Source organism: Mercenaria mercenaria, chromosome 17 (assembly GCF_021730395.1).
Source record: "Mercenaria mercenaria strain notata chromosome 17, MADL_Memer_1, whole genome shotgun sequence".
In the NCBI taxonomy this organism is placed as follows: Eukaryota; Metazoa; Mollusca; class Bivalvia; order Venerida; family Veneridae; genus Mercenaria; species Mercenaria mercenaria.
The window spans coordinates 36741056-36764807 of record NC_069377.1 but is presented as its reverse complement, the minus strand read 5'-3'; the positions used below and the strand labels follow the sequence as shown (position 1 = coordinate 36764807).

General features: G+C 34.7%; 3 protein-coding genes and 1 long non-coding RNA gene across 39 annotated transcripts in view; 2 read left to right on the top strand and 2 right to left on the bottom strand.

Moving 5' to 3' along the window:
* Window positions 1–21951, top strand: part of LOC128550043 (uncharacterized) — a 42207-nt gene extending 20256 nt beyond the window's left edge. The window contains exons 2-5 of the mRNA XM_053527912.1: window positions 1868–2137; window positions 2976–3233; window positions 3569–3652; window positions 18935–21951. Coding sequence (XP_053383887.1) covers window positions 1891–2137; window positions 2976–3233; window positions 3569–3652; window positions 18935–21606 — 3261 coding nt within the window. The 5' untranslated portion in view covers window positions 1868–1890 and the 3' untranslated portion in view covers window positions 21607–21951. The remainder of the gene's footprint in view (window positions 1–1867; window positions 2138–2975; window positions 3234–3568; window positions 3653–18934) is intronic.
* LOC123535799 (uncharacterized) overlaps window positions 1–23752 on the top strand; it is a 401923-nt gene that overhangs the window by 100024 nt on the left and 278147 nt on the right. The window lies entirely within an intron of this gene.
* LOC123536539 (cell surface glycoprotein 1-like) overlaps window positions 1–23752 on the bottom strand; it is a 353687-nt gene that overhangs the window by 168930 nt on the left and 161005 nt on the right. The window lies entirely within an intron of this gene.
* LOC128550045 (uncharacterized) lies at window positions 6556–9393 on the bottom strand. Its single transcript, XR_008368003.1, has 2 exons — window positions 9328–9393; window positions 6556–8137 (listed from the first exon to the last, which is right to left on the bottom strand). It is a non-coding gene; the product is annotated as an uncharacterized LOC128550045 (long non-coding RNA).

Sequence of the window (23752 nt, the reverse complement as noted above, 5' to 3'; positions counted from 1 at the left end):
ATGAATTAATGGCAATATGTGAGTAAATTTATTACAATGGCAGTGTTAAAATCTTTCTAGAGTTAAAATATAATATTAAAACATCTGACACGTTAAGTAATTCAAAATTGGCACGCAATGTGCGGTTCACTTTAATAATGGTCAAATATCTTGAAAATAAGCACACGGACCTATAAATTTTATTTCACCACATTATAGGCGAAATGATTATTTACAACTGTGAGAAGTTCATTAAAATCTACATTGTAGAAAATGTTCTATTCGCGAAAATGTTATGAAAGATATGGTTTTCCCATAGTCCCCCATTATGAAAAATTGCGTGAGGTCCAAATTTTTCAAATCAGTCTAGCAAAAAATCAAGCAAACTACCAATCTGTTTTTATTTGCAGAATTTTCTAAGTATATTCTGAAGTTTTGAAAAATCAGAGTTTACTCAAATTCTACATTGTAGAAAAAACTTCGATCCGAACGTGCATAACTACCTTGAGTGGGAAACAATGCAGATGGAGGGCACATATACATTTGTAATATTAATTTGACGTAATGAAATTGTGACTTCGGCTGTAATGGAATTAATTATTTAAACTGTTGTTTAGCCGTTGATTTTTAAATTAAATATACTCAGAAAACAATTTTTAAACATTGTTGCCAAGATATCAAATAAAATAATTTTATATTTTGTTATGTTAATATGTTTGACCTTATAAAATAGCGAAAAGCCTGGTGACCTTTGGTGATTCTTTACCAACTTTGTTCAAATTATTCTGTTTCTTAAAAAACAAATGTCTATTGGGTGACCCTTTCCGAAGAATGGTAAACTTATTTCAGTTTTAAATTCAATTTTGCCTTTAGGAGTTTTTTGTCTTTTGGGAGTAGACAGTTGCAGGATATTTTAGTTAGCATAACAACAATATTTCCACGCAAACATTTTGTAAAATTTCTAAAAATATTTCTATTTTGAAATTGTGAGTTTGTCTGAATTTTACAGTGACTACACTTAGGGCCATGAAATTAACATAATTTAAGATATTTTAAAAAGATCCTACTACTACCTTTAGACCTTTAGAATAATGCATTGTTTTTATATGGATTTGCAAAGTACTGATAAAGCCGCACTTCACGAAAATCCCTGCTACATATTAGGTGCATCAAATAGTTTTGAATGTATCAAAGCTTTAAATTACAATCGGCATTAACAATTAAGTATTATACTAATAAAAAAATCAAAATTATACCAACTTGTAGGCTGATTCTCAATCATGAGAGGTTCTAAGTCCAGAGCGTCTGGAATCACATTTACTGGCTCGAGATGTAATTAACACAAATCTACTTTCCAGTAAAATATGTACTTTTTCACAGGCTGTTGTCTACACAATATTACACAGTTATTGACTTATCTTGAGGTCAACATGTTTTTACAGACCCGTAAAAACGATATTGCGTCCTCGGTCAATGTCAATTTTACAGGTCTGTAAAACACATATTGACCGAAACATAAGTCTATAATTGTTATATTATATGCCCTTCTCAAAGGCACTCATTTGACTGGCCTATATTTCATACATGTTAGAAAAAGTGATATCACAAGAGTCATTATCACTTTTGCGGGTCATTATCACGTTTTGCGGACCCGCGCATGCGCCCCTCTCGACCAATCAAATAAGCGCATTTGTAAAGGGTATATAATATTGTTTTATATTTCTATAGTACTCAACAAGTTAATGTGCAAAATTCTTGCTCTTGGTATAAGCTTAAAAAAGATACATGGATTCTAGATTCCGAGTGAGCTAAGTTGCACTGCTGACTTACCTAAATATCCAAATGCAACAGGATTCCAGTCCCACTCTTTTTAATCTTTGAATTTCAGTTATCATAAATTGATGAATCAGAATGGGATCTTGTTTGTCACGGATAAGGCGCCATGGAGTAAATGACGAACGGACAACTATATGGTACACTGGTAACACTGGAGAACAAACCGTTCATGCAACAAACCCCGACGGCTCTACAGATGCACGTTATGCTGAACAGGCCCGTCAAACAACGTCAAAAAGCAGTCGCTTCGGACGTTTCCGAAATATTTTTAAGCGTAAACCTTACAAAGAACTTGAGGACAACGGTGAAGAGATGAAAGAAGGCATATGATTTTCAATACTTGGTCAAGCAAATACATGAATTAATGATGAATTGAAATATTATTTACCCATCATGTTTCCACTGACTTGTTATGAAATGGTCATACATACACAATATGCCTTTATCTGTTATATTATAAGGGCCCATTAAAAATAGAATTAACCAAATTGAATTCAATACTTTTTGGCACAAACAAATAACGGTTCATTGCAAATACAATGTACTATAAGGATCTTTCACTGGTTGAAGGTGCAAATTGAAATAGCTGGCTCGAGGGTAACGTTTTAGACCGCAAAATAGTTACCCGAGTGCCACCTGCACCTTCTACCAGTGGCATATTCTTGTTTCTTTGTTTGTTTTGGGATTAACGCCGTTTTTCAACAGTATTTCAGTTATGTAACGGCGGGCAGTTAACCTAACCAGTGTTCCTGGATTCTGTACCAGTACAACCCTGTTCTCCGCAAGTAGCCGCCAACTTCTCCACATGAATTAGAGGTAGAGGACGAATGATTTCAGACACAATGTCTTTTATCAAATCGTCATGGAGAACATACGGCCTGTCCGATGATAACGAATCACGACCCCACGATCCGTAGATCGGCACTCTCCCTATTGATTTAAGCGGATTCTTTTTCTTTCATACTGTATTATTCAAATAATAGAAGAAATAAAATAGAATGAACGCTTTTCTTTTTCAGCAATATCTTATAATAGTAGCGTATGAATTTACGCAATCATTCATACAAGCTTTTCCAGTATCGGCACAAACATGAATAAAAATCTGTTTGGCATGCAATAATTGCATGTTCTTTGTCATAAAAAAAACCTTTTGATTTTAGAAAAAAAACTTGAAGCAAAGGAGCTGTCCTTGATAGCCGAAAATATTGGACAAAACTGGGAAATATTGGGATCACATCTTGGAATAAATCCAGCAACAATAGACCAAATTAAAATGGATCATAGGTCAGCAAGGATGCAGATTTTCTATATGCTATTAATATGGCAACAACAGTATGGACCTGATGCTACACTGCAAACCCTATTGTTTGCTATGAAGGACGCAGAGTCTGTGTATATCAACTGGAATGGCATTAAAGGTAAAATGTGTATCGATGTTATATCAAGTTTTTGTGGGTTTTTTTCCGGTGCGAAGATATTTGCATTTTAGTGACCTCATACATTGCACTTAGATATTGCAGATTGAAAAATAAAATGTTCAAGTCAATTTATCCACTTTCGTCTGGCATGAATAATTTAAAAAATTGTACGTAATAGGTCTAAAATTATCATTATTAAACATTTTACTTAACCTATTTATACAGCTGTATTCAGTGCATTTTTAATGCAAAAATCACTTTCACTTTTCAACAAAGTCAAATAGTTAGTACCAGAAATGTAAAAAAAAAAACATAAATGTTTTTTAATATTGAAGATAACATAGCTATGGCAAGAGATATTGGCGACGTTCCAAGGGAAAAAACAGAAGAAGAACGAACTTACGAAACCCTCAGAAAGCGTAAGTATTAACTATCATGAGAAATCACGAACCATATCCGGAATGATTAAAGTACAGCAATACTGACCTCTCACCGACATATCATTTAGCGCCATACAGGCGCCGAAAGCGTGCTACTATATTTGTTCTCCTACATATATAAAAGACATTTCAGGATCTAAAAGAGAAAACGGCGTAACGCTTAATTTTCACACACTCTGAACTGATTACTATTCCGCCGGACCTATTTGACTATTGTTGACTCGTACGGTTACATGTTAGTTGAGGCTATTCATGCGCCAGGAAATAAAGCTTCACTATTGCATCCACTTGTTTAAATAAAAGTCATAATAGCATCAATATAATACGCAATGTATATAGCCGAACCATTCTTTTTAAATTGTGTAAATCTACAAGCGTATCGATATAATGTCTATGCATGTTTGATTTTTAATTTGGGAAATATATTTTAGTTTTGCATGATTTGTTGGTAAATAAAACACGATTTTGAGCTCAGATGCGTAGTAATCTAATCACGAAGGCCTTCGTGATTAATTACAAAGCATCTGAAAGAAAAAAAACGTGTTTTATTTGCCAATAAATTACGCAAAACTAAAATATATTTCCATTCAAACACATTCAAATTACACCAGGAAGGGAAACGAAATCCTTTTTAGGCGTAAATGGACGTATTACTTCCATTGGTGCTAAAAGTAGGTCATTTTTGTGGAAAGTGTTTAATCGACAAGACAGTACACAGTAAAATCCTTCTTTGCTTATATAAAAGAAAATAATATGAAATAAGGCACTGCCTCAATCGGGAATCGATCAGACTACAACTCATCCCTTTAACATTTAAAAAAAACTGTCTACTAGGGTGTTTAATAACAAGCAAACTGTTGAGAAGCACAATGACAGACTTAAGGTGATCACAACAGCTCACACTGTGCTCAGGTGAGCTAAAAATCATACAAATTGAAACGTTACTAGATTGCAACTCACTGTTAACAAGACTTAACAGACAGACACACATTAACAATCTATTTGCACCACGGCAGGTTAAGAGCTCAGTCTAGGGAGACATATAAGCCTTCTTGTGCAGGCTTGGTTTTTTCTATTTGTGTTAATTGTAATTGTGAAATTACTCGTAAAACAAATCCTAATTTTGTTTTTATAAACACATCAAAAAGACTTGCATTACACTTTATTTATTGAATAAACTGTTCACATGTTTAAGTTTTATCTGTATACACATTAATAATGATCACAGATCACACAACTTGTTTTATCCAATAACAACTTTTAATAACAGTACTGGATGCTTTTGTCAGGCTTTGAAATAAGTATTGTCAAAATAAAGAAAATGTGACTTGCTGTAATCTGTATTCTAAAATGTACAATTTCTCTTACAACAAGAACAAAATAACAAAAGGGGCCATGATGGCCCTGTATCGCTCACCTGACATACTGACATAAAGATCATCAAGATCAACATTCTGACCAAGTTACATTAAGATATGATCATAAATGTAGCCTCTAAAGAGTGAACTAGCTTTTCTTTGATTTGACTTGGTGACCTAGTTTTTGACCCCACATGACCCAGATTCAAACTTGACTGAAAGATCATCAAGATTAACATTTTGGTGAAGTTTCATGAAGATGCAGTCATAAATGTGGCCTCTGGAGTGTTAACGAGCTGTTCCTTTCATTTGACCTAGTGACCTAATTTTTAATCCCACCTGAACTAGATTTAACTTGGCCTATAGATCATCAAGATTAAAATTCTGACAAAGTTTCATTAAGATTAAGACATGGTCATAAATTTGGCTTCTAGAGTGTAAACTAGTTTTTCCTTTGATTTGACCTAGTGACCTAATTTTTGACCCTACATAACCCAGATTCAAACTGGACCTTGAGATCATAAAGACTAACATTCTGACCAAGTTTCACGAAGATATAGCCTTAAATGTGACCTCTACGGTGTTAACAAGCTTTTCCTTTGATTTGACTTGGTGACCTAGTTTTTGATCCAAGATAATCCAATATCAAATGTGTCCAAGATTTTATTGAGGGTAACATTCTGATCATAAAGATTAGGTCAAAATTGTGAACTCTAGAGTGTTAACAGTCAAATTGTTGACGACGGACGGACACAGGGCGATCACAAAAGCTCACCTTGAGCACTTTGTGCTCATGTGAGCTAAACGCTAGAGTTGTCACAGGAGTGACGAATTGTACACTACAATATGGCCTTATCACAGAACTAAGCCAATATCAAAGCAGCATTTTCTTGAGCTATGACCTAATGACCTCAAATTCAATCTCTATAGTTTCATGATCCTCCGCCAAAGTGTTCTCAAGTTGTTGTATGGAAAAGGTTTAAATGTTCCGGGTCATCCTGACCTTTGCAACTCTAAATCAATACAAGTAATCTGCTGGTCAAGACCAACCTTGTACTAAATTTTGTGTTTCTCATCCCAAGCATCCTGAAGTTATTGTTCAAATACCGTTTTAAAGAACCGTTATTTATTTTGTTGAACTTAACATCACACCGACACAGGATAGGTCATATGGCGACTTTCCAGTTTTAATTGTGGAGGAAGACCCAATGTACCCCTCCGTGCATCATTTTAAAGAACCGGGTCAGTGTGACCTTGACCTGTGACCTACTTACCTCAACATCATTAGGGGTCACCTGCTGGTCAAAATCAACCTCCCTAACAATTTTCATGATCCTAGGCTCAAGCATTCTCAAGTTATAATCTGAAAAACATTTCACTGTTTTGCCTTATTGTTACCTTGACCTACTGACCTCAAAATAAAACTTGACCTGTATATCATGATGTGACACCTGTGTACCAAACTTTATTATCCTAGGCTCAAGGTCTCAAGTTATCATTCGGAAACGGCTCAACTGTTCAAGGTCACTGTGACCTTGACCTTTGATCTATTGACCTCAAATTCAAACAACCTGTATTTTATCATGTTACACCTGTGTTACAAAAGCTATGATCCCAGGCCAAAGCGTTTGCAAGTTATCTTGACCTTTGACCTACTGACCCCAAAGTCGAACTTGACCTGTAACTATGTACAAAAAATATTTAAAGCGGTCAAGCTTTTCATGAGTTATCACCTGGAAGCCATGAAAACCTACTGACTGAAAGACAAACAAGCTTACTACATGGGGGTATAACAGAACATTCTCTTTAAAATCTCATGAAAAATATGAAAACTAGATACCCACTGGCAATATGTCAAGCCCGCCAGCTGTCAAAAGGACTGGGAGTTGTGCATGACACTCCTTGTTTCATTGAGGCAAACATTTATGCCAAATAAAAGAGATTGCAAAAAGTTACAATATAAGTTATTTACAGTAACAACAAAGGAACGTAAAATTAAAAAAAAAAATTAAATTTTTTTTTAAAAAAAAAAATATATAAAAAATTCTATGTCCACACAAAAATCCGCATCAGCAGAGATAGGTCAAAATACACCTGAAAATCGGATGTAACATGCATGTTGTACTACAGAAAAGTAGTCTTGATTTTTCCCTACGACCAGTAATTAAAAAGTTACAAATGTAAGCTATTTATAGTAACAACAAAGGGAAGTAATTGTAGGATCTTTTGCATGACATTCCGTCGCATGATGATGAACAATTGTGCCAAGTTACATCAAAATCCCTCTATGCATCAAAAAGAAATGCCCCAGACAAAGTCATTTTTGTATCTGACTTTTGACCTCTAAGTGTGACCTTGACCTTAGACCTAGGGACCTGGTTCTTCCGTATGACACTCCGTCTCATGGTGGTGAACATTTGTGCCAAGTTACATCAAAGTCCATCCATGCATGAAGAAGAAATGCTCCAGACAAAGGTGTCATTCTTGTATCCTTTGACCTCTAAGTGTGACCATGACCTTAGACTAGGGACCTGGTTCTTGCGCATTACACTCCATCTCATGATGGTGAACAATTGTGCCAAGTTACATCAAAATCCCTCCATGCATGAAGAAGAAATGCTCCGGACAGTCATTTTTGAATTTGACCTTTGACCTTAAGTGTGATCTTGACCTTTGAGATAGGAACCTGGGGCTTGCGCATGAGACTCCGTCTCACTGAGGTTAACATATATACCATATATAAACAAGATTGCTCCATGTATGTCCAAATTATGGTCCGGACAAACAAATCCGGACGGACGCACGCACATATGCCGAATAGACATTTGGACAACTATGTCTTCGCTTCCGCAAGCGGGCTCGACAATAACAAAACCAATTTGATAATACATTATCTCTTAAAGTAACAGAGCTTTGTCAAACACTGCTCTTCTCAAAATAAATTTAGTTTCTAAATAAATCCTGAATTCCTATCCTTAAAAGTTTTTTTTTAAGTTCCCTTGTTCTTCTGTCTTTTTATATTTTACTGGTGTTTCTTTCTTGCTTTTCAAGTATACTGGATTTGTTGACCTTCCATTTTGTAGCTGCCTGCTCTCAAGAAGTGAACCTGTAAAACAGAAATCAAATATTCTAAATTGATAAAAAGAGACCCTAACCAACTTTCATAAAGATCCCATGAAAAATGTGACCTATAGAGTGGTCACAAGCAAAAGTTTATCGACGCACGGATGAACGACGGACGCCGCGCTATCACAAAAGCTCACCTTGTCACTTTGTGACAGGTGAGCTAAAAAATCAATATCTGAGAACCGCTTCCTCCGGTCACAAATTAAACCATTTGTTGATGTGATTTTTGGGATGTGATTTTTGGGAAATGTTACCTTGCATTTTGGGATGTTAGGAAAAAAAAGCAATATTTTTGGATTGGGAAGTGGCCGAATACAGGCCTCTGTCATATAAGGATGTAAGCCCTGCCGGCTAACAATTCTGACAAGAAATCATTTTCAAAGTTTTTCTTTCCGGTCAGTTCTATATGGAATTAAATTCTTTGGGTAATTTTGAAAGAGGACCACCCCAAGATCATTCTGTGAAGTTTGGTGTAAATCTGCCCAGTGGTTCTGAAGAAGATTTTTTACAAATTGTTGGCACATGACGGACATCAACTCATGTTGTCACCCTGTGACAGGTGATTGAGCTAATAATTGTTTAAATTTGCATACATGTATTAAATTTTGTGGTTTTGTCCAGAAATGCTTTATCATCAAGAAAATGAAATGGAGTCTTTACTAAGGTCTAAAAAAAATTTGTTTCCGGTAACATGCTAAAATAAATTAGGGTAGGTAGGTCGGAAAAACTTTTTCTTTGGATTTTTTGAAATTATTTTTAGGGAGACTTTTTGGAAATTATTTTTGTGTCAAAAATTGAATACAAATAGGGGGGTTATGCCTCTAGAGCATCAGTAAGTTGATTTATAACGTCACTGTCCATGTTTAAAGCATAAAAAGTGCAGATTTGCAACTTTTTATCAAAAAGTTGAAAAAAATGTTCTCAAAGACAAAGGCGGACGGACCGTCTATTTAGGGTCGGGCCAAAAATTTATGGTAGGTCAGGATACAGGAAACAGACATTTTTTTTACGCCTAATGTTCCTTGGTATTTGATTGTATGCACTGACTCAATCGCAAAAATCTGTTCACACAAATACTAATTTGTATACAATATATCATACTTTTTGAATGATTGAAACTGCTTCCCACAGCTGCAACTATATAATAAAGAAACATAATGATAGAAATACCTTATGAGCTGCAAGCAAGTGGTTTCAGTCTGTGAACAAGCACTTTGGAGCAGTACAACAATACTCCAAGATGCCTGAAAATAGTGAAAAGGGAGCAAATTAAGAAAACATGGACAACCAGCTGTTTTGAAATTTCAAAGGTTTAAGAGCTAATATCCTTTCCGCAGTTTTTCAATTTTCATGCCAATAAGATGACCCCAATGATATCATTGGCATGGCGGGAGAAATTTGTTAAATAAAACTTTTTTTAATGAAAATAATACAGTAGCAAATTTTGTCAAAATGTATAATGAAACGAAGTAAATGCGGTTAAAAATTTCAGTTTTGAAAAAAAAAAGTCACTATATGAGTAGGTTTGTTTACACGACTGACCAGCCAGAACAGCCAAACATTACTTTAACCCAGTGAATTCCAGGTACCTTTTTGACTTGGTGGTCTATGACCTTCACTTTGCTCGGTATCATTAAAAGGCAAAAACAGACTGGTAAAGCAGCTAGAAGAAAATTTTCTGCCTTCCTCAGTTTAGTATGAACACAGGAGCTGACAAAATGCTACAATTGTTTATTGGTATCTGATGGTCATGATTCAGAAACGTATAACTTTAAACGTATTTGAGTATGTGTGCAGTGTACAAAATTCAGATTTCAACTAACCCATGCTGGCAACCAGATAGAAAATTTTCCAAGCCTGACACCAATTTCACATGCCTGAACTTAAAGCTGAATTTTGAACCATAAAACAACTGGTCTAGCTCATACCCTCAAAATACTTTATGATATTGTTGGGGACATGCTCGACTGGGGATTCCTAGGAGAACAGGAACTGAATGCATCGGACCAAAAAGTAATGTGAGCGGCTTCAGTTTAACTTTTTTGACCAACATAAAAATTGTAGCATGTAGCTTTTTTTCTTGTTGCTTAGTCTGCAATCTACTTGCAAATTTAGACTTTCAATTAAGAATGTTAGAATACCCTAAAAAATCATGCTAGAACATCAATATTGTTTGCACGGTTTTCCTTGGCGTACAATTTTGTGCGTTATAACTCAAAATAACCTTCAAAGTAATTCGGAACGCATCATTGATGGCGTAACTTAACTACTGGCTGAAACTACGGCAAGGCAAATTTTCGTACCTAATATTATGAATAGCAGTTCAACTGTATACATGTACGAATTAGTAAGATAGCCTGCATTCTAGATTTAATTATAAGATAGACCTCTACATCTCTTTATAATCAGTAATCCATTCAATAAAAATGGCTAACCAAAAAAAGATGTTGTGTTTTCTGTTATCCTCAAATGAAAGCGAATCTACAAACATTAACAAAAACCGCAACAATTTTGACTAAATTATTTGTATTTACAAAATAAATTGTGTGAAATTTTGATCTTAACTTGCATTCCATGAAATTGACTTGCATTTAGTGAGTCCAAAATTTGAGCCCTGTGATTTGTGAAAGTAATTACATCTTCTGCATGATTATGGTTCTGACTAACTCTTAAACTCTTGCATTTATGGAACAGTTTGAATTCAATTCCTTCATAATTCTGACCAACTAATCGAGCATGCTTCAGAACTCCAGATTAAGGGCTGTATTTTTGTAATTACAAACTTGTTAGGGATCAGATATGACTTTATTTTAAAATGTGGATGTATCAATAAGAATTTATTTTAAATTGCGGTTGTATCAGTAGGACATGTAAACAGTATTACATATATTCCAAAGAAAGATCGAGCCGAATTGCATGTTTGCGCCAAGTTGCGCTTATCAACGCTATCCTGACTGTTGACAATTTGCACGGGGTCAAATGAGTGTGGAATAAACGAAACAAATGCCAATAGCATAATGTAATGCATTAACACATAATTTTTTTGGACTTCAAAAATTATGCGTCATAAAAATCTGAAAAGGGGAAATAATTCTACCAAAACTGAAGGCAACCAAGTTATTTTTTTTTCAATTTGTGTCATATGAACAGATGAACCAAGTTTGAAAGAAATATCTTTACTATTTTTCAAAAAATGTTAGTTTTAATGTCGAAAGCCCGATCGGGCAATGTTACCAGCCTGTTTAAAATCTATATTTTTTTCTATAAGCCGATCTGATTCCCTCTATTAAGGCCGAGCACAGCTTATCGGCAGAATCATAAGCTCAACTTAATCACTGTGTCAGTGTTCGAAATTCGCGGTAGTCCGACAGCCTGTGGCTACCAAATTTCAACTCGGGCTACCGATTTTCCGCAGGTACAAGCCCGACCAGGCTACTAAATTTTCCTATAAATTTGTTTTAAAAATCATGCTAATTAAACGAACTCGTACAGCATCGTGATTTCATATGATCTCCATTAATAAATACTAAGAAGGCATCACGCATCGTCCAGACTGAGGAATGCTTATTGAATTGTTGTGTTTTTTTTTTTTGCACTCTCACGTGTTGACAATCAAACACGAAGTGTCAAAGATATAACCACAGCGCTAATTGGCTGAATACAATCACCTCTCACAAGTACCTGCAGTAGACAGAGCTTAAATTATGCTATCAGTGTGTGTGTAAATGTGTATTCAGCACTCGTTATTATATCTTGAAAATTGTCAAAAGTCCGAGTAGCAGTAATTGGCAAGTGCCGATCCTAAAAAAATCGGGCGTTATAGTTTACAAAATGTTATATGGTGCAAAAATTAAGTATTTTATATTTTAAGGTGTTAAAGTTCGGGGTAGTGAAATTAGTGTCGGGCTAGTCCAAATAATTGTACTCGAGAGTTGAATATCGTTATATTTTTTTGACTTGTCGATATCCGCCTCCTCTAGGTAGACAACGTAAAATATCAAAATGTAATATCAGTCTACCCGAGGTCTCATTATTTAGACCAAAGAGCTATAAAAATAAATAGATTGGCAACTTGAAAGGCATATAGAGCAAATCTCGCCAACCTTCTGTGACAAAAAAACGAGATCTCGTTTACCGGAAGTGGCGCTTTCTCCATGTGCCATTTTGTTTGCGAAAGCAATTTTTCATCGGTAAAATAATTATTACCGTATGACCACGCTTCTTTCGATGGCAAAAAAAAACGTGTACCATTTCACATTAAACTAATTTTGTTTTAGAAGCTAACGTGTATTTTAAATGTAGTTTTAAAGGTACACATTGTAACTCCATGCTCGCTGATGTTTGTTTTTAGTAAGATAACGCCGAATCACACTATGACACGAGCTCACGCGAGATTACAGCCAGTTGCCATCCTGTGTATTTTATACTTCTTTGTTTAGACTAAGTGTCGGGCTTGGAAAATTTCCTATCTGGTAGCCCAAATGGTCTAGTGGATTCAAATCTGAATTTCGCACACTGCTGTGTATACATGCAGTGAGCCTTTGTCACGTAATAAACTCCGGTGACAAGGAATAGTAAACAACACTTTGTAAGTCAATAGCTTTTATTAAAAGTTCAACCCAGGTTCTTAACGGAAAAGTGGGACGCACTGACAGTGATAGCTAACCCATAACTAATAGTCTATTCAATTCGGTTCCCCGTGCTGTTCTTAACGGTTCTCTTTTCTCTCTCGTTAATCAGAGTTATATAGGAAATATACCCAAGAGCATTGTTGGTAATTAGCTATCATGTCCGAGCGTTATTACAAATATGGTGATACAACATTCTGCAGACTGCTGAATCTGCATGAAACTGCAATGTATAATGGAAATATGCCAGCGTCCAGTTGGCTACCTGTATGCCTGGTACAGAGAAGAACTGTACTCTGTTAACCTTAGGATAAGAAATATACAATTATACACATGAATGAAACAGAAAGATCAATATTTCGGAGAGGCAATATTTTAGCATACTGAACTATTTCTATATTATTTTATAACTATGTCCTGAATGGCCATTACATTACAATTTCCTTTCTTTCTTCTCTTGAAAATAAAATAATAATTTAAGTATGAATATGTCATAATAATAAAGTAAAGCTTAACTGGCCATTACATTACACCTTAAGAAATAATAATCTAAAAGGCCAATTTCAAATTGATGAATAAATAAAAATGTAAAAAATAAGGAATTTCTGTGCTATTTATGGGTGGGGTGTTTGTTTACATTATTATTATACAATGGAAAGTTAGTTACTCACGTTTCTAAAAATGTCAACAGGCCAACCATGCACATGCTGTACTGGAGTGCCGTCCATATTCTATATAAAAGTAAAATAATTCCATTAATCAGTCATGCCTGCAAGTAAAATCACGGATTTCTTAATTTTAAAAATTCAATATAGGCTTAGTAACAGAGAAGTTCAAAGAAACTAAAGTACCGGAAAGGAATTAAAATACGATCTGAAAAGCGACACAAAGGTGAATCTATTCTCTCATTCCCCGAGCTGAAGAACTCGTTGGAGAATGTTTTTGTTTCCTCAAATTTTCAAAATGTCGGCGCCAGTGTAACGTGTATCCACTCTCACTCTAAATATAAAAATGTTCAAAATGTCGCCGTTTAAAAATGCTACTCAGTATGGAATAAAGCATGTTTGTATCACAAATTATATCAGTGTAGTCACGTTTTCTGACGCAACAAATTAACAGCTTACTTTATTGTGCGGATATTGCGTTTCGCCTACTGATCTGACGGACGCTTATTACGGGAAAACCGAAGGTTTTTCCGTCTATAGATAATGTGTACGTGTATATATCTCAAAGTAAACCTATATACCGTTCAACTTGGGAATATGTTCTATACCTTCACCGGTTTTGTTGTTGTTGTTCTCCCATAATTCTACCGGACCTACTGTCGTGCTTGCGCAATAAATAATTTTCAGGACGACATTTGATAAAATAAAATTTCTTATGAATGATCGGGCGCCGCATTATTAAAACAAATTATTCTATCCAGTTGAAAATTCGCGGTATCAATAGAAATCGGTGTTATTCGGGTTTCTTCATGAAACGAGTTTATGGATGATTCAAGCGACCCGCTTTTTGTTTCCAATAATGAATTATGATGTAAGCTACATTACTGCACTGTTTGAATAACAAAACCATTGTTTATTTATTTCTTTGAATGTAGAAAAGCCAATAATTTCAAAAATGTCAATATAAAACGAATATAGACACGCTGTCCTAACAAAATTTATTTATATACATAATTTTAATATGAAATAAGGCAAAGCCTCAAAGCGAGCTCAAAGAAATCGGATTTAGCTAAAAATATTATGCATCATTTATTTGTCACAAAGAAACTTTTCACTAGTCACAAGAATTCAGGAGAACCTATTCACTTGAAAAAGTCTACATTTAGTGTCACCATACATGTAACAGTGAATATCATACGTTGCAAAATTTATGGGAAGCCGGTGTCACGGTGACGTCAGTACCGCGTTCCCGTTTCTTCCTGCTTATTAATGACATTTTTTTCCATTTTCTGGCCGATGCTTGATCTTTTAAATGAAAACAATATTTTTTTTCAAACAACTGGAAATCATTCTTTCATTATTGTTGAGTGATGAATATTTTTAGCAATTGAATGAAGATCTGTATTCACTCCGGAAAGACGTACTTCCTGTGAGCACCTATCCGCTATGGTGCGCTTTTTAAAAACTTCCGACGAAACTTTTCAAATCCATCACCAAGTGTGCAAGTATACTTGCGTTACCGTAAAGCTCGATTCTCGAGCAGGCCCTTCGGGCCTGCTCTTCGAGCTCGCTATCACATATTTATGTCACAAGTCACTGCGGTCCAGTGGTTAGCGCACATATTTTCCATGCGCGAGGTCCGAGTTCGAATCTCGTAAGATGCTTGAATTTTTTTTTTTTTGGCAATATCCGGGAATCTTCCCCTCTGTGTACGGAATGAACAAAAATAATAAAGGGAGGTAAAAATACGTTGATTTAGAAACCTTTCTGTATGTCATAATTCAATATCTATAAGTTTAAGACACTCTTAGCGGTGGTGGTCGGGGATTGAGGTGGATATAAAATAATTCATTCCGTAGAGGGGAAGATAACCGGATATTGCCAATCAATAATAAGTATAGTTAACCAATGTTCTGTTTGTAAATTTTGAACAAAATATTCGAAGGCATGGAAAAGCATATATCGATATTACTTATCTCCCCTCCCTTCCACAATCTTTCACATACATTGCAACTACTTTCTAAAAGTCAATTCATTGACTAGAGTTTTAGTAAAATTACACTTGGAAAAAAATGTTGGCTATAAACTTGAGAGGTTCACTACGATCACTATCAAGCTAAGAAATTAACCTTAATCATATTCAAAAAAGGGTCCCAGACTGTTAGCAGTTACGTAAATTAAATTGAATTTCGACCAAGAGTGTTTGTGTTATATATAAAATTCTGGTCAAGAACTTTTTACAATGAATTTGAAATAAGAATTTCACAAGTAAATGGTTGTTTGTCATTCTCACATACACGAGTTTTACCATAGCTGTATTAGTGGAACACAATTTGTCATAAAAGAGTGTCATTTGACAATAATGGTATTTAAAAGAATTAAAATAGTCCGTGTTTAGGATAGCAGGATTATGTAAGTTCCAGTATCTATACTACAAAAGAATATCAGAACAAGATGATATTGAATGTGATGTTACGCAGGCATAATGTGTAAACTGTTGTGTTTTATTTTTTGGATTGTTTTGTCGTTTTTATAAACTATTTGTTTGTAACAAATGAACTGAAATATGTGCATTTCCGGATTCAGAAATTTGTATTAGAAAAACAAATTGATAGCAAAGGCATGATCGTTGTAAACAGAAACAAAATTGGTAATATTATGTATAAATAAATGACTTGCATTTATCTGTATATAATAAAATATTTATCCAAAACTACTGAGGAAGAGTGTGTTTTACGCATGCTCACTGACAACACATAAAGGCCTGATATTGGGTCACTTTTGAATGACTGTTGCACCATATATAATACTATGAAAAAAAAATTGTAAATGACAAAGTGTTCGAATTTATCAATGTTCGTACAGCCCCCATTTTACATCCCCCTTTCCGGCGCTCACTTCGTGTGAGTTAAAATTTGCTTTCTAGATATAAATTTGAATTATGTAAAGTTTTCAGCAAAAGCATTATTTTGATACCAATAAATGATAACAATTTGCAGAAATAAAAAAGTGACAGGTCAAAAATCTCCCGTTATCTGTCCGGGTTTATGCAACAGTTTCGTTTTTGTCGTGTTGAGCGACATGTGAAGTTTCCACTTTTCTCTATTTTATCATCAGTATAACTAATGGTGTATTTTGGGACTAGATTCTGTGCACCCAAATATCACTATTATCTTTAACTCATGAACACTATTTTCCATTGTCTGTCTAGTCTTGATACATCTGAAGAAATGATTAGATCTATGTTCATTTAAACAAAACTTTTTAAAACATTTCCTCTTCTTATTTTTATAACAATAGCAAAACCATCAGGCTTATCAGTATACTGTCAAAACTGAAAGCCAAACAGAAAATATCAGAAAGAACAATTTAATGCAGAAAAAAAGAAAGAATCCGTATCACTATCACCAGGTTTTCCCATCGGAAAGGCAGCGCCTAATTTCATATTAACATTAACGAAGACCGTGATATCCCGAATTTCATCGGGGTCGTCGCACGCCCATGGTCTAAACCGGAACTCCATATTTTTTTATTTGGATAGTATGTGTTGTTTGTATACCCTCGTATGTTACCGTTGTGGGATTCGATCTTTGGTAAGATCGATTCCCTAATATGAAATAAGGCAAAGCCTCAAAGCGAGCTCAAAGAAATCGGATTTATCTAAAAATATTATGCATCATTTATTTGTCACAAAGAAACTATTCACAAGTCACGAGAACTCAGGAGAACATATTCACTGAAAAAGTCTACATTTAGTGTCACCATACCTATAACAGTGAATATCATACGTTGCAAAATTTATGGGAAGCCGGTGTCACGGTGGCGTCATTACAGCGTTCCCGTTTCTTTCTGCTTATTAATGACATTTTTTTCCATTTTCTGGCCGATGCTTGATCTTTTAAATGAAAATAATATTTTTTTCAAACAACTGGAAAGCATTCTTTCATTAATGTTGAGTGATGAATAATTTTTTGCAATTGAATGCAGTTCTGTATTCACTCCGGAAAGAAGTATTTCCTGTGAGCACCTGTCCGCTAGGGTGCGCTTTTTAAGATATTCCGACGAAACTTTTCAAATCCATCACCAAGTGTGGAAGTATACTTGCGTTACCGTAAAGCTCGATTCTCGAGCATTCTTCGAGCTCGCTATTAAAAGTGTTAACGTTTGATACGTTTTACTTGAATAAGCATTTGCATCAGTGGCGTGTATTCTATATTCCCATTTTTGGTGTCGCTCTATTTCCTAGCCACGACTGGTTACATGTAAGCTGAGGAAAATGCTATAATATGGGAATAATTTATCGATTTTCATATAAAATGTAGAGCGATATCTACCATAATTAAATATAAAAAATATTCAAATTTTCAGTTAATGCTGAAAAATATTATTTTTTCCCGACAAGGAGCTTAAAACAGAACACGCATCGATGCTTTTGTATAAGATGAAATCGATTGAATTACTCTTTATGTTCAGTTATGAAGAGTAAAAGCCAAAACCCGAGAGTTAGAGTTCAAGCGATGATTCTTAATTGTTTTTTAACCCTCTTAACATCTGTATGTTTCTTTGCACATTTGCTGGTTAAATGTTGACATTGCGCCAGGTTCACTTACATAGTGTTACTATAATAGTTATTCAAAAATTTGGACTGATATTTCGGTCAGTCAACGGCTTTATGTATAAACTTACGGATTTGTTGTCCCATATATATATGCAATATTTCATCCTTCTTGGATACATATATTCAATATGGACACTACAGGAATTTTCCTGGAACCATTTAATTGCCTTTGCGTTCATAATCCCATATATTCCCGAGACTGAGCCTACCGACACCTTCAAAACACTTCACTAGACTTCTTAGGAAGTGAATTATTGATTTTTTTGTGGAACACAAATTTTTTTTTGTACATTTATTCTGTTTCATGAAATAATGCAACGTTTTGTGTGATTGAAATGGTTTTTTTTTCAGAGATTGATACAGACAAAGTGAGATCTGCATATTACGTTCCTTAAAAGATAGATCAGAAATTAAATCAGAAGCATAAGTATTATTGACACAAATACGGTTAAAGAATAACTATTGAGAAGATGAAAGATTCGGTGATATTAAGGGACTGAAATCACTTCCTAGAACATCTATATCAAACGAGCAGATATTTCAAATTTGAAATCGCAGATAATTCGCTGTATATTAAGCATGTCTAACCCTGACCCGCATGGAAACTGTAAAAAGAAAATTGGAGAATATTTTCCTAATGACCTACTGGGCTGCCTTCTTCATTTCGTTTATTCACCCCAACTGTCTGATATTGCAGTAACACACCACATACATATGCTCTATCACATATGTTTTTATTTGTTTGTAAGTCAGAACAGACATCAAAGATGTCAATCGCCCTGAACTATTTATCACGTCAGCTGGTCGATACTTCGCTTTTATCCTATTCCAAAAAGTGTAACGTTAAACTTTTGCCTTTATTTCAGAACTTGAGGACGATTTGATTATATTTAACAGAATCCAACACAGAACTATTTCACTTTCGCCTCTACTGGAAGAAAAGGACACAGATCTTCTTGACTTTTATGTCGTGCCAGAAATGAATTCTACTGAAGTACATAAGTATGGTATACATGATAATGAAATCCCTAAACCTGTTAGGTCTCTAGAAGACATATTCGATGACAGCGAACGAGGCCGGGAAATATATCTGACTGCTGATGCAGGAATCGGGAAAACAGCTTTTTGCAAACGACTTGCTGTCATTTGGTGTTATGCACATTCACCTGTTGATCATAATTTAGAGCACTTCACCAATGATGATTTGAACGTTATGTTGAGTTTTAGATTTTTATTTTTGGTATCATTAAAAGATTCAAACAATGAATATTTTATAGATGACATGATCTTTCAGCAAGTAGTAAGCCAGTTATCCCATTCATCGAAATACACAAAACAAAATCTACAAGACATCCTCCATCAAGAACGCTGTCTTGTTATACTAGATGGTCTAGACGAATGGTCATATCAGGGATTGCATCATGGAAATGCACGAGTAAATGTACCACGCCGAAACGCACGGGAATGCTGTACTATACTTACCACAACAAGGCCGTGGAAATTAAATTTAGTAGAGCTGAAAGAAAGTCAGATTGACAAAAAGGTAGAACTTAGACATCTTAGCAAAAAAGCAACACGGGAATTGAAAATAAATGCAATTGCAAAGATCAAACGTGTCCGAAAAGATGATGCCAAAGTCGAGTTAGAAAAGTTTGACTCCGAGATAGAAGATAAAGGATTCAAAGGTCTGGATAAAATTCCACTTTTTTTGTTGTATCTTCTATGTTTATGGTGCAAAGGGGAACATTTAGGGCGATCGAAATGTGAATTGTATGCTAACATCGTAAGGCTTCTGCTTTTGCTTAGTGAAGAAAAACATAGAAATATTTTCCCATTTGAGTTGCGACCTGAAACATTACAAGTTTACAAAAGCGATCAGGAAGATATGCCTAAAAGCTACATTTCACAAATCTATTCAGAAAAGTTCTATCCGTTCCTGAAATCACTAGGGCAATTAGCATTTAAAACACTATTTGCTAGGTCTGGAGAAAAAACTTTAGTATGCGATTCTGTACTTCTTAGAATATATATTCCAGAAAAATATTTGAACTTCGCTCTTTCTTCGGGAATATTAACACAGAGTAAAGTATATGATGAACTATTACGACGAGAGTCAAATGTGTCATTCGCGCATGAGATGCTCCATGAATTCTTTGCTGCTGTTTATATGCAGTCTATAAAAGAGCGTGATCTTGTTGATAAAGCAGCTATGTCTTCATGCACATCAATTCAAAATGTACTAGAACTGTCAAATGTATTTGTTTTTCTCAGTGGGATGAATCCTGATACATTAAAAGCTCTTTCGAGCCTTGTCATGGACATTTTGTCCCAAGATGCTACAGTTCTTGATTACAGATGCACGGCATATTACTCTGACTACAACACGACTGTTTTACCGCTGAATGACATACAAGACATGTACATTGCATGTATGAATGAAAACCTGAAAAACAACTGCGGAAGTTTAAATATACTTTTACAAGATGTTATAATTGACAGCGACTGTAATAATGAAAAATATTTGGTCGTTTTAAAAAATCTGATAAAAATGAATGAACTAAACATCAAATCAGTATTTATTGACCTACGGCAGATGCCTGACTTGTATACTGATTTGAAATGCTTCGGATTAGATAAATTAAGTAAACTTGACAAACTTTTCTTTAAAGGGGTGTGGCCCGAAAGTTACACAAGTCGGCTTTTATCAGGATCTTGCCGCTCATTGAAAAGCTTTACAATTATGTCAGATGATACAGATACCCCAAACACGCACAACACATGGACATATACATTATCAAATATGCTTAGTCGTATGTGCGAATTGCAGGCTATAGTCCTGGACTGTTTCAGTATACGTCACATTCACATAGAGACACTTTTAAGATATCTAACAGGTAGAACAAGAATGACAGAGATACTTCTATATAGGCTTAACTGTTCTGACGATAAAACCACGTGTAGTGGCTGCGAACTAGATTTGTCCAGGCATGAGGATATGAAGGTGCTAGCGCTACATGATATACCTTTGTCAAAATTGCATTTAAATGTTTCCTCGTTAACTGTTTGCGAAGTAGGGCAATTTTCAAATGCCGCCATTGCTAAAGAATATTTTAGAAATCTTCGAAAAGTAAGTAAAATTGAAACATTTACTTGCTTTGATTTAGGATCTTCAGACTGCATCAAAGAAATGCTGCAAACACTGCCTTACCTACACAGGGTGAAAGATGTCAGGATCTCGGGCATTAATCTAGGAGAAAAAGATCTGCCGCTGTCTCCACTGATGTCGAATATTGAATCCGTTCTGTTGAATAATGTAAAGTTGTCAAGCTCCTGTTTTCGTGATCTAGTTTTGAAAGTTCAGAAGTATAAACAGATGGTTACAGTGGAACTCAATGACTGCCAAGTAACACCCGAAGTCGAGTATAGAAATGTGATGTCAGATATAGCGACATCAGACACATTTTTATTAAATTCGGATGAAAGAAATGCGTTGAACAAGCATAAAGTATCTTTTGACAAACTTCTATCAGGTGACTAAACAGGGTAGATTTACTTCAATAATCATTTCTAAATGCCTAAAATATGGACTGAAAAAAGGGTAATATAATCAAACTTTCGAATGATAAGTTCAAAATCGAAAAATGACAATGGTCAGTGACAAAAACAAAGTTAGGAGACATGTTCTGAATCAGCGAAATAGTCTTTCAAAGGACCATACAAAGATTACAGAACTAATGGTATATAAAAATTTTTGGGTGTGGACTTAGCTAATCTAAGATGTAAACATGGACGGATATGTTTACAGTCTGCCTTTCGGTGGTTAATGTTTTTGTTTGTTATTTTTTTTTCTATTTTCAGCGAATAAACGAAAAGGATTACCAATTATAGTTGTACACATCTTTAATTTCTGGCAGTATATTTATCAATTGTAAAATAAAACACTTTGATGGATTAAGTGCGTTCGTCAAACAAATGTATATCCTGGTATTTAACCTAGTACCCTTTATCATACGTGTTTTGCAAACATATATTTTAGACGTGCAAATAGGGAAAACCTGTATGAGGTAAAGTCAAAACGGATATTTAGTAACACGATATCGGTTAAGGCTTCAGTGCAGCAATTTACGATTTATATCAAGTTCACCTAGCCTCACACAATGAGGAGAATACTGTAAACCGGGCCCAGCAATATCTACTTACCTCTCAAACTGCCTGTCTTAAAGCCATGTTATATTTATTTTACCAAAACAGTAAACTATATTTCAAAATTTTATCTCCACTTACTTCAGACTCACTAAACAAAAGCAATTAGTATATTCAAAACAATCGATTAACAGACAATACAAAAAATCAAAACATATAACTGCTTCAAACATATATTAATTTATATAACAAATTGCTTCATTTACAAATCTGTCAGTTATGTACGATTTTATAGGAACATGTGACAGTTTCCTTCTAAAAGAGAGATTTTTTCTGAAATTTCGCTCATCTGCCTTCGACGAAAAATTAATATAACCAGTAAATATATAGATCATGGTGTTCCTTTGAAATTTAGTGCATGCTGTTATTCTTTTAAAAACCTGCAAAACTACTATAACTTGCAAAACACACCTCATTTCTTAAATCTCGTTTTTTAATTTAGTTTTTAAGTTAACTTTCTGTAAGTTGCTTACTTGACTTATTTCAATACAAATGCAGATTTTATAAGTATCTGTATCATGAACAGATCACAACAATAAACTAAAAATGATTTGATTCCATATTTTATCTGAAATTGTCCAAGGCCACGGTGCTTCTTAGGAAAACAAAAATGAATTTTGGTTAGAATCTTAGATTAAGTCGCCAACCCCTCCCCTCCCCAGCAAAAAAAGAAAATTAAAAAAAAAAGAAAAGAAAAAACGAAAATAATGGCGGTGCAACGTTACAAAATTTTACAAAACACAGAGGTAAGGCACGGCCCTAATACAAAATGCCTTCAAATATTGACTTTGATGGCAGTCGTGGTCGTATTGCTGAATCTACCGAAGCCTTTTGTGCCAAATGCTGCCGTCTACAAATGTATTGATATTGCTTTTACCACTTGGAAATGTTCCGTTGCTTATATCGTTGATACTCATATTAACTCATATTAAGTTTTATATATTAAATGAACAGCTTCTTCCCCCTAAACGTAGATTTACTTCCCGGCATTTAAGAAAGGGTATCCAGGAATGGAATTACATACAAAATATGTTTTAGTCCCTAATGATAAAGCAGCTAATATTATACTTATCATTTGACGCCTTCAATATGTAAATATTGTTAATTAGGAATGAATTAACTGATACCAAGCTCCATGTTCCCAAAACATTTTCAGACTCAGCTGAGTTTGATAATGAGACTTTAATTGTCATTTATATCTACACTGCATGTTTAAACTAACTGTCTGCACAATATATTTAATATGGATAATACATATTTTGCTTGTACGGTGCCTGATATATATCCTAGAGTGCTTCAGGTAAATACATGTAAAGATATCAATGATGATACCATTGCTTCTTCCTAGTATTACATCTCTCCATTAATAATGGAATTATACGTACAAAGTATACCATAAGAGAGATAACTTTAATTTTGAAATTGTATATTTCCATCACCCTAATGGAGATTTTCCCCGTACCACATCTTATGGGGTTCAC